The sequence below is a fragment of the Canis lupus genome, chromosome X (genome assembly GCF_048164855.1).
Source record: "Canis lupus baileyi chromosome X, mCanLup2.hap1, whole genome shotgun sequence".
NCBI classification, from domain to species: domain Eukaryota; kingdom Metazoa; phylum Chordata; class Mammalia; order Carnivora; family Canidae; genus Canis; species Canis lupus.
In genome coordinates this window covers 63,541,213-63,553,441 of record NC_132876.1, presented here as the reverse complement: position 1 = coordinate 63,553,441, position 12,229 = coordinate 63,541,213, and the positions used below count along the sequence as shown (strand labels likewise).

Below are 12,229 nucleotides of genomic sequence, written 5' to 3'. Positions count from 1 at the left end.
ACAGGGACACAGGCTTTCTCTGTGGATTAATTGGTCAGGAACTTTTTATATTGTTAAGTGGCTCTTAAGCGGCTAATTCTTGACTGTGAAAACTGCTTTTCCTGGGCAATGCTCTTTAAGGAAAAACTTCTTCAGTCCAGTGATTGGTGACTAAGGAAACGATGGAGCACAGGGGATTGGGCGGGATCTCGGCTCCTAATAATGCCTCCTTGTCCAATGAAAAGCATTTCCTATTGAGACCCCCAAGAGTTCCCTCAGCCCTCGCTACGGCCCGGACTTTGGGCCTTTTCTTGTGTCCTGCTTGTTAAAGGCCAGCCGGCTACCGCATTCAAGAGAGCCATTCCTTAACAAAGAAAAGAGATAAATGTAAATAAGCTCACAGTTTCAGAATGAGCGGTTTGTTGTAAGAAACTTCGGCAGCCCAGAGCCTGTTACTTTGGGCTGGGCTAATCTTTCCCTGTAAAAAAATAATGGATTAAAATATGCACTTCTAAAGTGCAAGTTGTCCATTTACATGTTTATTAGCTAATTGTCTACAGGCATGAGCACATTCTTTCATCTTGCAAACTCTTTCTTGGGGTAAGTCTGTTTGAGAAAGATTTGATTTGGGTGTTTGGGGGTGGAGGAGCGGCATAACAAACTTCAGCAGAATCACTGATGCTTTGAGTGTTTGGGGAAAGAAGTTATACTACAACAGAAGTGCTGAAGGGGGATCGTCGTGTTGAATCGTTTAAAAAAAACAATAATTTCTATTGTTTTGGCAATAATATTATTTCAGTGGAAGAGATACTGGATTTTCAGGCTGTCGTTTCATGTAAACACAGTTGTCCTAAAGAGCGCATTTTAAATCAGAGTAATTTAGAAATTCTTCTGGCTAGCTTTGTATTTCTTTGGTTTGCAATTAATTTGAGCTAATGTGGTTTCTATTATTATGAGGTTTCTTTTAGTAAAACTATCTGTGGCAGTTTGCCTTTGATGCTTAATTGATTTATGGAAAATGTGACATTTTCTATACTGAATGATTCGTGAACTTTACCATAAAAGAAGAAAGATGTTTAAATACAAAACTAATTCTGGCATAAGTTGAATTTGATATTATATTTGAAATTAATCACTGTTTTCCGTACAAGTGCAATAATGTGACATTTATAACTTTTTGTATATGTTGGATATTTTAAAGACTTTTAGTAACAAGATCTTGTTGAATTGATAAATACTGTGTTTTAGTTATTTTGCTTTAGGAACTATAGTAGTGTGATTCATCATTATTTCAGCATGGAAAAGACCAGATGAATCTAAAGATTAACATTTAGAGCTTGGTGGGATTATTCACCTTACCAAATTATACCATTTTTCTTTTTATTTGAGTAACATGAAGACAATAATGTCCTAAACTCCAGATTATCCAGTGGATTAGAAACCTTTATTTTTCAGAACAAAATTCCAAACATATCCCATTAACATAGAGTGTAAATCCTTTTGCCATGTCATAGTTAAAAAGTTGCACTCTTGCTAAAAAGGATGAGTTCAGCTGATACACTTGATGGCATTTATATTCTAAAGCATTTCCTATCAATCAGAGATGTGAATTAATGCCCAACTGGAAAAATCAGCCTGATCTTCCAGAATTTGTACTCTTTGTGAGTTAAAGAGAGGAATGGGAAGATACCTCACAGGAACACTAAGGCCAATCTTAGCTAAAGCTTCATCTATTCAATTTCCTTTGAGAGAAAACACAGTGAGAATTGTCGCCCTTGCTGTGGTGTGGTCAGGGACAAATTGTGTAGTTGTCCTTTTTTACTGTGTATGGTTATCATGTATATACTTTGATCTTGGCCTTCTTAAGGGGGAGGGAAAAAAACCTATAATATATTTATGAAGATTAGTAGTGAAAATTGAGAGCTTAATAGGAGATTAATAGATTCCCACCTACCACTGGGACTCCAGCCTTACTTTTAGTAGGTAAATAATTGGTTATTAGAACAATGCATAGGCTAGGTAGTCTACTGATTATATATAGTTATGTTCTGAAGTACTTTGGCAATCTTATATTTTGAGAAGACAGTTAACTGGGGAACAGGTAGAAAAGGTCAAGGATTAAAACCTTACACCATTAGAGCCAATATACCTGCTGATATGGGCATAAAGGGGATGAGGAAAAAGAGGTCATTAGGAAGACCTTAGGATATAATGTCTTGATCTGTGATTCTTAGCTCCTGGCACTAATTAATAATATTTGCTTCTGATATTAAAATAAATCTAAACTATGTGGTAACACATGTTACCTTATTGTGTAGTTAGACTTATTGTGGTGATCATTTTGAAATATATACAAATACATAATCATTATGTTGTACACCTGTAACTAATACACTGTTGTATGTCAATTATACTTCAATTAAAAATAAATAAATCTAGAAATAGTTTCATTGAGTTTAATAAAAATTAATTTCCTTTATCTCAGACTTTGAGGGATTATTATTTTTATTTTGCAGAAATAAATGGGAACAGATGGAAACAACTGATAGGAGAGAATAGCCAGTGAGGCCACTGTCATAGCATCAGTTGAAGGCTGCTGACAATCAAAGCTGAAGGTGGAAGGAGAATAGAAACTGAGGTCCAGAAAGGGACTGTGAATTGCTCTCACACAGTTAGTGATGGGGCTGGATGTGGCCAAATTAAATTAATAACAAATATGAAAACCTCTGGGTATATGAACTTCCTAGTTTGCTTGTATTCCAAATAAAAAGAAGTTTTCTTCATAATCTATATCAATTGTGAATACCATAAAAGAATGTTAATGCTTTTGTCTTACCTTAAGATAAACCAGTAAATAATATTCATTTTATTTAAAAAATATTGCTTCCTAGAGGAGTGTGAATATCAATTCTCCTTAATATTAAGGTGATCTCAAATATATTTTAGGTTGACTCATTATTTTTTGTTTTGGTTCTCTTAGATTAGAGAAAAACTATTAGAGAAAAATTTCAGAAGAGTTGGAGATTTTTTTTTTTAACCAGTCTGCTTTGTTTAGGCTACTTTTGTTCAGAAGATGGTGAGATATGACCATGGTGTAAGTTTGGCACTAGCAGATGATGCTTCTTTACAGGCAGTAAATGAATAGTGTTCAAATGCAGGTGGTACTTGTAAGAATTCCATTGCTGAGTATTTCTAGTTCTATGCCAGTACTTTGGGCAGAGCTGTGATTTGAAGATGTTACAGAACATGCTAGGCCTAGGACATGCTAGTAGAAGCAGCAGTGATCGTTAGTGTGCTAATAGCCAGTAATTGAAGCCTTGCTAATATCACTGTAGTTCAGGTGAGAAAGAAATTCAGCTGGGGTCGGGGTGCAGATTAGGGCCAAGGCAGTGCGGTCTCCACCTGTTGTTCCAGACTTCTTTTCTTTCCTCTTCTCTTATCAAGGTCCCTATTCAATAGTAAGATTTTGCCAGAGAAAGAGAAAAGAAAAAAACAACCAATATAATTTCAGGCCAAAAAATATAAATCTCCTTTGTTCAATTATTTTTTAATGTAATGTATTTTCTTACAGAAGAAGATGAGGTATTTTTATGCCTTTGTCATTAGTTATCTTTAATGATAATAGATAATACAGACTCATGGACTTTATGTTTGTCAACACAAGCTATAAACGATGGCTCAACAGTTACAGGTTTGAAAAATAAAATGTTATCTGCAACTCTGTAATAAGAAAATTCAAAATATTTAGGTACTATTTTAAAATATGTTGGATTTAATTTACTGATTTATATCATATAATACTTTTCTTTATCTTATTTTTTAAAGATTATTTATTTATTTATTCATGAGAGACACAGAAGGAGAGAGAGGCAGAGACACAGGTAGAGGGAGAAGCAGGCTCCATGCAGGGAGCCCGACGTGGGACTCGATTCTGGGTCTCCAGGATCATGCCCCGGGCTGAAGGCGGCGCTAAAATACTGAGCCACCCGGGCTGCCCCATTTCTTTATCTTATAATCTTAGTATACATGTTATTGGGAAAGTCTCTCTATGGGACACTATTGTGACTAATTCTATCCCATAGCAATCATTGGAGGAAATCCCTAAAAATAGTATCTCCAGAAAGTTCATTAATTATCCAAGTCTTGGGAAATCTTCATTGATTACCCAAGTCTTAGATAAAATCGGTGCTAGAATATGATTAAACTGATGTGATGAGTACCACTCTCCTGGTAATGACTTTCTCCAAAATTCTTAATTTCATTCTCCAACTTTTTTTTTTGTAACCAATACTCCAATACCTCCAATTTATTGTAGATAATAAGACCCAGAACTCCAGAATGACTGGAGGCATTGTGATTGTTTATTATAATTCAGACATTTTTGGTGTAGATGTATATGGATCCTTTGATTTAAGCCCTCTGTGCCATTGGTATATACCTTTAGAGATGGGAGACATATTATTTTATTTTATTTTATTTTATTTTATTTTATTTATATTATCAAAATCAGTATCCAAGTATGTCAGGTGAATTGGTATGAAAATTTATAACTAATTTGCCTGCTTAAATAGGAATAATAAATCCAAGTTCTCAGTTGGCATGTATGAACCACACAGAATTTGGAAATGAACTCTTTTACAAACAACCAAAATATTTCCCAAAAGTTCTGGGACATCTGCTGAGATAATAGACAATTTCATAATATTAGGTTAAGCAATTTCTCTGCAGTTATCTTACTTTATAATTGTTAGAGAAAATTGTACTTTAGTAGGGTTGATGCAATCGTTGGCCTCATGATGTTTGAGCACTAAAAAAAATATTATTTTTCAAAGATTAGACTGTGTCATCAGGTGAAGGGTTAGTGGGAGACGATTATTTTAGTGAAAAAAAATCAAGTTAATCACTGAGGTTAGGATCTGCTCAGATTAGGGCCTGTGTCAATTTCCTGATCTTTTCAAATAAAGTGAGGACACAAAACAGCCATTATAATCTCAATGCAAATCAAAATCAACATAGAGAAATGATTTTTAACAGGATATTTCTTGCATCAAAAATAAATGAAGCTTATCAATCTGAGCATTTGACACACCACTTGGCTTGCTTGGCATGAAACCTGATAGAGATCAACTTCCCTGTTCACTTCTGGAGTAAAATATTTACTTATGGTTTCCTCCATATTAATATCATAAGGCTAAGTTATATTTTAAAAACTATTATGAAACATCAACCAATGCATAGGAACATCAATTAATTAGAACCATGTGTATAATGGTGACCTGTGCCTGTAACTTGGTCTTACCTGTTAGCAGTCACTCTCATCTGAGAAGCAACAGTCTAGACATATTCCCTATTATTCCAGCAGAATGGTTTCAATCTGTATATTTTTTGCAACTTTTTTGTATTTTTTTAGTTTGCTTCACTGCTAGATATTTATAGGCAAGGACACAATAGGTTTTGGCTTCCTCTGAAAAAGTATTGTCAATGTTCCTAAGTTTCAACCGGAGTAGAAAGAGGAAATTCTCTGGGGATCAGAAGCGCTCTGATCTGACCCAAGCTCAATAAAAATGGAGCAAGGTAAAAGAATTTGAATATACTCTGCCTTCAAGGCCTTGTCTTCCTAAATTCTGGACTGTGGGGGAAAAAAAAGCCAGCCTTTCTAGGCCACTAGAAATATACCAGGAGTTAGAACTTTGTTTTCAATGTTATCATCTGAAAGTTTAGCATTTAGTGAAGTAATTTAGGTATTCATCTTTATAGGGCCAAAAAGCTAGCTCCACTTCCTCCAGTAGCCCCAAAGACTCCAAACATGGCATATTTCATCATTAGAATTTTTTTTTAAATGTGAACACTACTATGAACTGTTAAAATTGAGTCCATATGTGTAGGTCAAGGTTACAAATTCATTGACGGTCAGATTACCCTTGGTCAACCTCCAGGTGATCTGCTTCCTGCCCGTTGTCGGTGAAAATACATCCACCCAGTATTCTGAACCTCCTAGATGATTAATTATTGGAATTATTGCATGCAAAGGTCTTTACAATAGTCTCACACTACCTGCAATGGAGTATGTAATTAGCTGAAGCAGCCTATATTTTTTCTTTTTCATCTCATCTGAAGCTCATGTTTATCCTTTGTCTTCATTCAGTGCATGGTATATTGGCAATTTATGAAAATCTAGTGGTTAAAAAACAGTTTCTTTTAGTCCAAAGAAAGGAAGCCAGTCAGAAGAGACCTTGTTTTTTTGTATACCATTAATTCTTCATTAGAATCAGCTTGAGAGCCAAATGCTTCTCTGATTTTCTTTAACCATAGCTCAAATGGGAGATAGTCCTTTTCAGGACACCCTCTTGGATTGTCCTATTATGAGAAAAATTGTGTAAAGGTTGAAATTTAAGGGGGTCTTTCTGAGGCATAAGGTAAATATGGTGTTAGGAGAAAGATGTGTTGCTTGGTAAAATAAGTTTACCAAGAAAGATAGCGACACAAGTGTCCAGTTGTGTCAGGGAAAAAAAAGGAAAGAAAATCTTCCATCATGTTTCTTTGTGATTAGGTAGGACTGAATACAGGCAAGCTCATAAAATTACTCACAAGCCCTTTTGAATCTTCCTTGCCTCAGCTGTGAGGCTCAGAGGTATGTTTATACAGGGAAGAGAAACAGTATAGTCAAGTTACAGAGTGAACTAGTGTCTGAATCAGAAATAGAACTCTTTGCTTCCAATGCTGTGTTAAGTCCCAGCACCACACCCTAACTGCTAGACAGCAAAGGTGCTAATGTGTTCAAGCAAAGGAAAGCTATGAATAAGGCCTTAGTGGCAGTTCCCCATGCCCTGTCTTCAGGATTGAGACTGTAATGCTTTCTTGTCTGTGGCCCTTTCTCTCCCACAGGATTTGGTTACTCAAAGTAGCAAAGCAGAAGTGCCAGACTGCCTGCTGTTGGTGTAGTATATATATGTTCATCAACATAAATATACGTTAGTGTAGTATATATGTTTTCCATTCAATTTATGCATAAAACTGAATGGAAAACAAGGGAGACAAACTTCACCTATTTGAGATGCACCGTCTTGGGAAGTACAAAATAATAGCCAGTGAACTAGAAGCAGGCTGTGTAAAAAGGTTATCAGTGGGCAGAATGGAGGGCATCTGGGTACAGATGTAGAGGCATCTGTTAATGAAACCATTTTCCAAATAATCTTATTGGCAGTACTTATTGTAGAAGGCAGGTGCAAGCAGATTATAGTGAATGAAACTTGGCTTTAATATAAGGGATTTTCCAGTCCCTTAATTTCTTTAGATTGTGTAATTATGTTACAGGAATATTTTTGACTCTCTTGATTTTTTTCAACAGTGAAAAAAATGGCCTTCGGACTAATGGGTAGTGAGTTGTGGGTGTTAAAAATAGTATATAGGGATCCCTGGGTGGCGCAGCGGTTTAGCGCCTGCCTTTGGCCCAGGGCGCGATCCTGGAAACCCGGGATCGAATCCCACGTCGGGCTCCCTGCATGGAGCCTGCTTCTCCCTCCGCCTGTGTCTCTGCCTCTCTCTCTCTCTCTCTCTCTCTCTCTCTGTGTGACTATCATAAATAAGTAAAAAATAAAAAAAAATAAAAATAGTATATAAAGTGGTTTAAGCAATTGAGGAGTTTGGCATTCTTTTTCCTTCTGCCATAGCATTGGTGAAACAATCTGCATAAACCTGGGTCTACAGTTCCCAAAGTAAGATATGAGCCCCACTGAGAGTTTTCAGGTTCTTCCTGTTTTTGCTGATCAGCTTCAGTGACCTTAAACATAGTGAATGCATATTGTTCTTTCTGAGAAAACTGGAAAGAGTGTGATGAAGTAAAGGAGCAGAGAGGATAAAATTTGAGGAATCATGAACCAGAAATACCTCTCAAGGCCCTAAATAAAAATTAGCAGCACTGACATCTCCCCAGCAAGGTCCTCTTTCTTACACCTCTTCTTCTCCTCATTCTCTAATTCTTCAGTTTTAATTTCTTTGCTACTGTCTTTCCCATCTCCTCTTTTGCTCTTCTCACCTATTTTTATTTCTTCTCTGTCTGTTTTTTCCTCTCCTGGACTTTACTTGGTCAAGGTTCCTACTATACATTGCTTTTATTTATCAAGGTTGATTGTGGCAAATGTTGAGCTGGGCCTGTGGGATGAAACGGCCAGGAAAGAATATGATCTTAGTGCAGTGTTAAGCTCAGGGGAGGCACTCCATAAAGATCTTTTGAATGAGAATTGAGGAATAGCAAGTTTCCAATCTTGAGAACTTTAGCTGTTAAAAATGACAACTCTTTGATTTAAATCTAATGAGTCATCTTTCCAAGGTCATTTCTCCCTCTAGGCACTGCAGTGAGTGAATTTTTTCCCCCAAACCAGTTTTTTTTTTTTCTCAATGCAAAGACTGGCCAAAGTAGCTCTATATCTTAGGCAGCTTTCTCCCTCCACTCCCTTCTCTGTTTATATATATAGAGTGGCCCTTTGACCTGTTCCCTTGGAGTTGGAAAGAATGAGTAATATAAGGAGGAATCACTTCAGAAAAATTAATTTCACATTTTAAAATATAATCATATGAAAATCCATTATTGGATATGTCAAGGAGCAAAGACCACTTTTAGTCCACATCCTCCTCATTGAAAATAATTCATTCAGCAGTTACTTGTCCATAGTGTATTACAGAGAATTAGAAAGACTGTTCCTATGGCAGCTGCTAACCTAGGAAGTTAGTAAGATTTCTATATGCACCTTAGAACAATGTTGGCCCAGATACCCAACAAAGATGATTAAGTTAATGACTGCTACATGTATAAGCAGTGGCAAGCAAATGGCAGGTAACTTTTGATCAAAGTGTGGGGCAGGGAGATGGGCATTTATGTCAAATCTACCTTTCATATTTCACCTGTATTCAGCCAGAAAAGGTTTTATAGATTAGGGTCATTTTAGGAGCTGAAAGCATGAAGACAACTAATGGAATGGAAGGGGAGAAGACATCCTAGGCTAAGTATCTAGCAAGAGAAAAACATGAAAAGTGAACTACAATCTGCAAGAGGGAATATCTGAGATTATTATTTGAATTATCACCCTAGAAAGTCTATGTAATACAGTGAAAAATCTTTTTGCCAGAAGCTTTAATTAATGGAGGGATTCTTGCTCTCTGAACTCACGTTTTAGAAGAAAAGGTGAATTAATAATTTACTTCAGAAGTTTAATTATAACTTCTTTAAGAGCATGTCCTGGAGGTCCCATATTGACCTGTAAGTCTTGTGCAATGCAACTAGTACTTAGACAATGAAATTTACTAGTATTGGAAGAGAGATTATATAATTTAGATTAGTTTAACAATACTTTGGTTAGGAATAAGAAACCTGAATTCTGATTCTGATGATACCATTTGCACATTCTTCTAATTTTGACATTGTAATTCTAAATTACATAAGCTTCAGTTTCTTCTTCTGAAATATGGTGATACATTCCTGTCTTGCCTACCTTATGGTGTTCTTGTGGGAATCAAATAAAACACATTTTTGAAAGTTAAATAATTCCATATGAATTTTAAACTATTAGTGTCATTTTGATTATTAGAGGTCTATTTCCCCATCCTCATTCCCCATCCCTGCTTGGGTTCTTAAGTACCCAATATCTTATTCTTGTTCATTGCAGTGCTACATGTAGTATTGCATTTTTAATACTGAGTGTGATCTCTCCCAATCCTGCAACATACTCTTGTAGTACCTTTTAACATATGGTTGGTGCTCAAAATGTACTTGTGAAACAAAATTGAATGTGTGTATTGTTTCCAATCTGAGTGGACAGGATATCTTTTAGTCCACAGAAATGAATGGAAGGCAGATTTGATTATTCATTCCATCTTGTCTCCCATAGGAGGAAAATATTTCTTACCAGTCTCTAGTCTCAAAGTGGTGAAACCTGCAGCCAGCAGGCCTTCTGAAAAAAAAAAATCCATGGGTGACAGAAGATTCATTGACTTTCAGTTTCAAGATTTAAATTCAAGCTTCAGACCCAGGTTGGGCAATGCTACTGCCAATAATACTTGCATTGTTGATGATTCCTTCAAGTATAATCTGAATGGTGCTGTCTACAGTGTTGTATTCATCCTGGGTCTGATAACCAACAGTGCCTCTCTGTTTGTCTTCTGCTTCCGCATGAAAAAGAGAAGTGAGACTGCTATTTTCATCACCAATCTAGCCCTTTCTGATTTGCTCTTTGTTTGCACTCTACCTTTCAAAATATTTTACAATTTCAACCGTCACTGGCCTTTTGGTGACACCCTTTGCAAGATCTCTGGGACTGCATTCCTCACCAACATCTATGGGAGCATGCTGTTCCTCACCTGTATTAGTGTGGATCGTTTCCTGGCCATTGTCTATCCCTTCCGATCTCGTACCATTAGGACAAGGAGGAATTCTGCCATTGTGTGTGCTGGAGTCTGGATCCTAGTCCTCAGTGGTGGTATTTCAGCCTCTTTGTTCTCCACCACTAATGTCAACAATGCAACTACCACCTGCTTTGAGGGCTTCTCCAAACGTGTCTGGAAGACTTATCTGTCCAAGATCACCATATTTATTGAAGTTGTTGGTTTCATCATTCCTCTGATATTGAATGTCTCTTGCTCTTCTGTGGTGCTAAGAACCCTACGCAAGCCTGCTACACTGTCTCAAATTGGGACCAATAAGAAAAAAGTGCTGAAGATGATCACAGTGCATATGGCAGTCTTTGTGGTATGCTTTGTACCCTATAATTCTGTCCTCTTCCTGTATGCCCTAGTGCGCTCCCAAGCCATTACCAATTGTTTATTGGAAAGATTTGCAAAGATTATGTACCCAATCACCTTGTGCCTTGCAACTCTGAACTGTTGCTTTGACCCTTTTATCTATTACTTCACCCTTGAGTCTTTTCAGAAGTCCTTCTACATCAATACCCACCTCAAGATGGAGTCCTTGTTTAAGACTGAAACACCTCTGACCACAAAGCCTTCCCTTCCAGCTATTCAAGAAGAAGTTAGTGATCAAACAACACATAATGGTGGTGAATTGATGCTAGAATCCACCTTTTAGGTAATGAGAACTGTCTTTAGGTTCAGATATGGTTGTTCCTATGATTTTTCCTATGCTATGAACAAGACAAACAGTTTGAAGCTAATGATACTGAAAATGGATTAATGTACTGAATAGTCAGATACATTTATTTGAATGTTTATTGTACATATGCTGTTTTGTTCAATAATTATAGGTCAGGTCTAATTACAACAACCAAAAGAGATTGCCAAACTCTTCTGCTGGTTTTTAATTTCATTTATCACATTATGTAGGTAGCCAGTGGCCTTGACTTTAGTGATCTGGAGATTATTTTAAAAATTTTTAAGAAGATATTTCCACTCTGATAATATTTGGTAATTAGGTTGGGCCTATAAATATAGAACAAATTCAGGGATTATTAAAAAAAGTTTGTGTTAACTACTGATAGTTAGTCTTTTTTTCCTTTTTTGTATTGTCATAGAATATATTTTAGCACAAGAACATATTTTAGCCTAACATTATTAATAAGAAATGTATCAAATTTAAAAGAGCTATCAGAATTTATTGCATATATTTTGAAAGTAGAAACATAAATTGCGTTTGCCTGAATATGGATGGGAAGAAACAAAATTAGCTGGATTTACACATTTGTAGTTCCCAGCAGTGTCAGGTTTTTTTTTTTTTTTTTAGTTCTTCCTTTTTTTACACTGCATTAAGATTTTCATATAAAACTTCAAATCCGGGATCCCTGGGTGGCGCAGCGGTTTGGCGCCTGCCTTTGGCCCAGGGCGCGATCCTGGAGACCCGGGATCGAATCCCACATTGGGCTCCCGGTGCATGGAGCCTGCTTCTCCCTCTGCCTGTGTCTCTGCCTCTCTCTCTCTCTCTCTCTGTGACTATCATAAATAAATAAAAAAAAATTTAAAAAAAAATAAAATAAAACTTCAAATCCAGAAAGCTGCTAAATACATGTCTGAAATAAATACAAAATAGAAAATCACATAAAACAGCACGTGTCCATTTAAAAATTAGCAACACCAATATTTTTTCTTAAAATTTCCAATTATCTTTCTTTTGACAGACTGATTTTATAAAATATTGTTCATATGAGATTTTGTAGCACAATGCAGCCAGAATACAGCTGCATTTATGCCCTGCTCAGGAGCAAATTGAAAAAAAAAACAACAACAAAATAATAACAAAAAATAGAAC

At 36.3% G+C, this 12,229-nt stretch overlaps 1 protein-coding gene across 1 annotated transcript; it reads left to right on the top strand.

Annotated features, from left to right (window-relative positions):
- Positions 1 to 252: 252 nt before the first annotated feature.
- LPAR4 (lysophosphatidic acid receptor 4) lies at positions 253 to 11,954 on the top strand. The gene is made up of 2 exons (XM_072815495.1): positions 253 to 579; positions 9,864 to 11,954. Exon 2 carries the CDS (start codon positions 9,944 to 9,946, stop codon positions 11,054 to 11,056), a length of 1,113 nt encoding a protein of 370 aa, XP_072671596.1. The 5' UTR covers positions 253 to 579; positions 9,864 to 9,943; the 3' UTR covers positions 11,057 to 11,954.
- Positions 11,955 to 12,229: the final 275 nt, after the last annotated feature.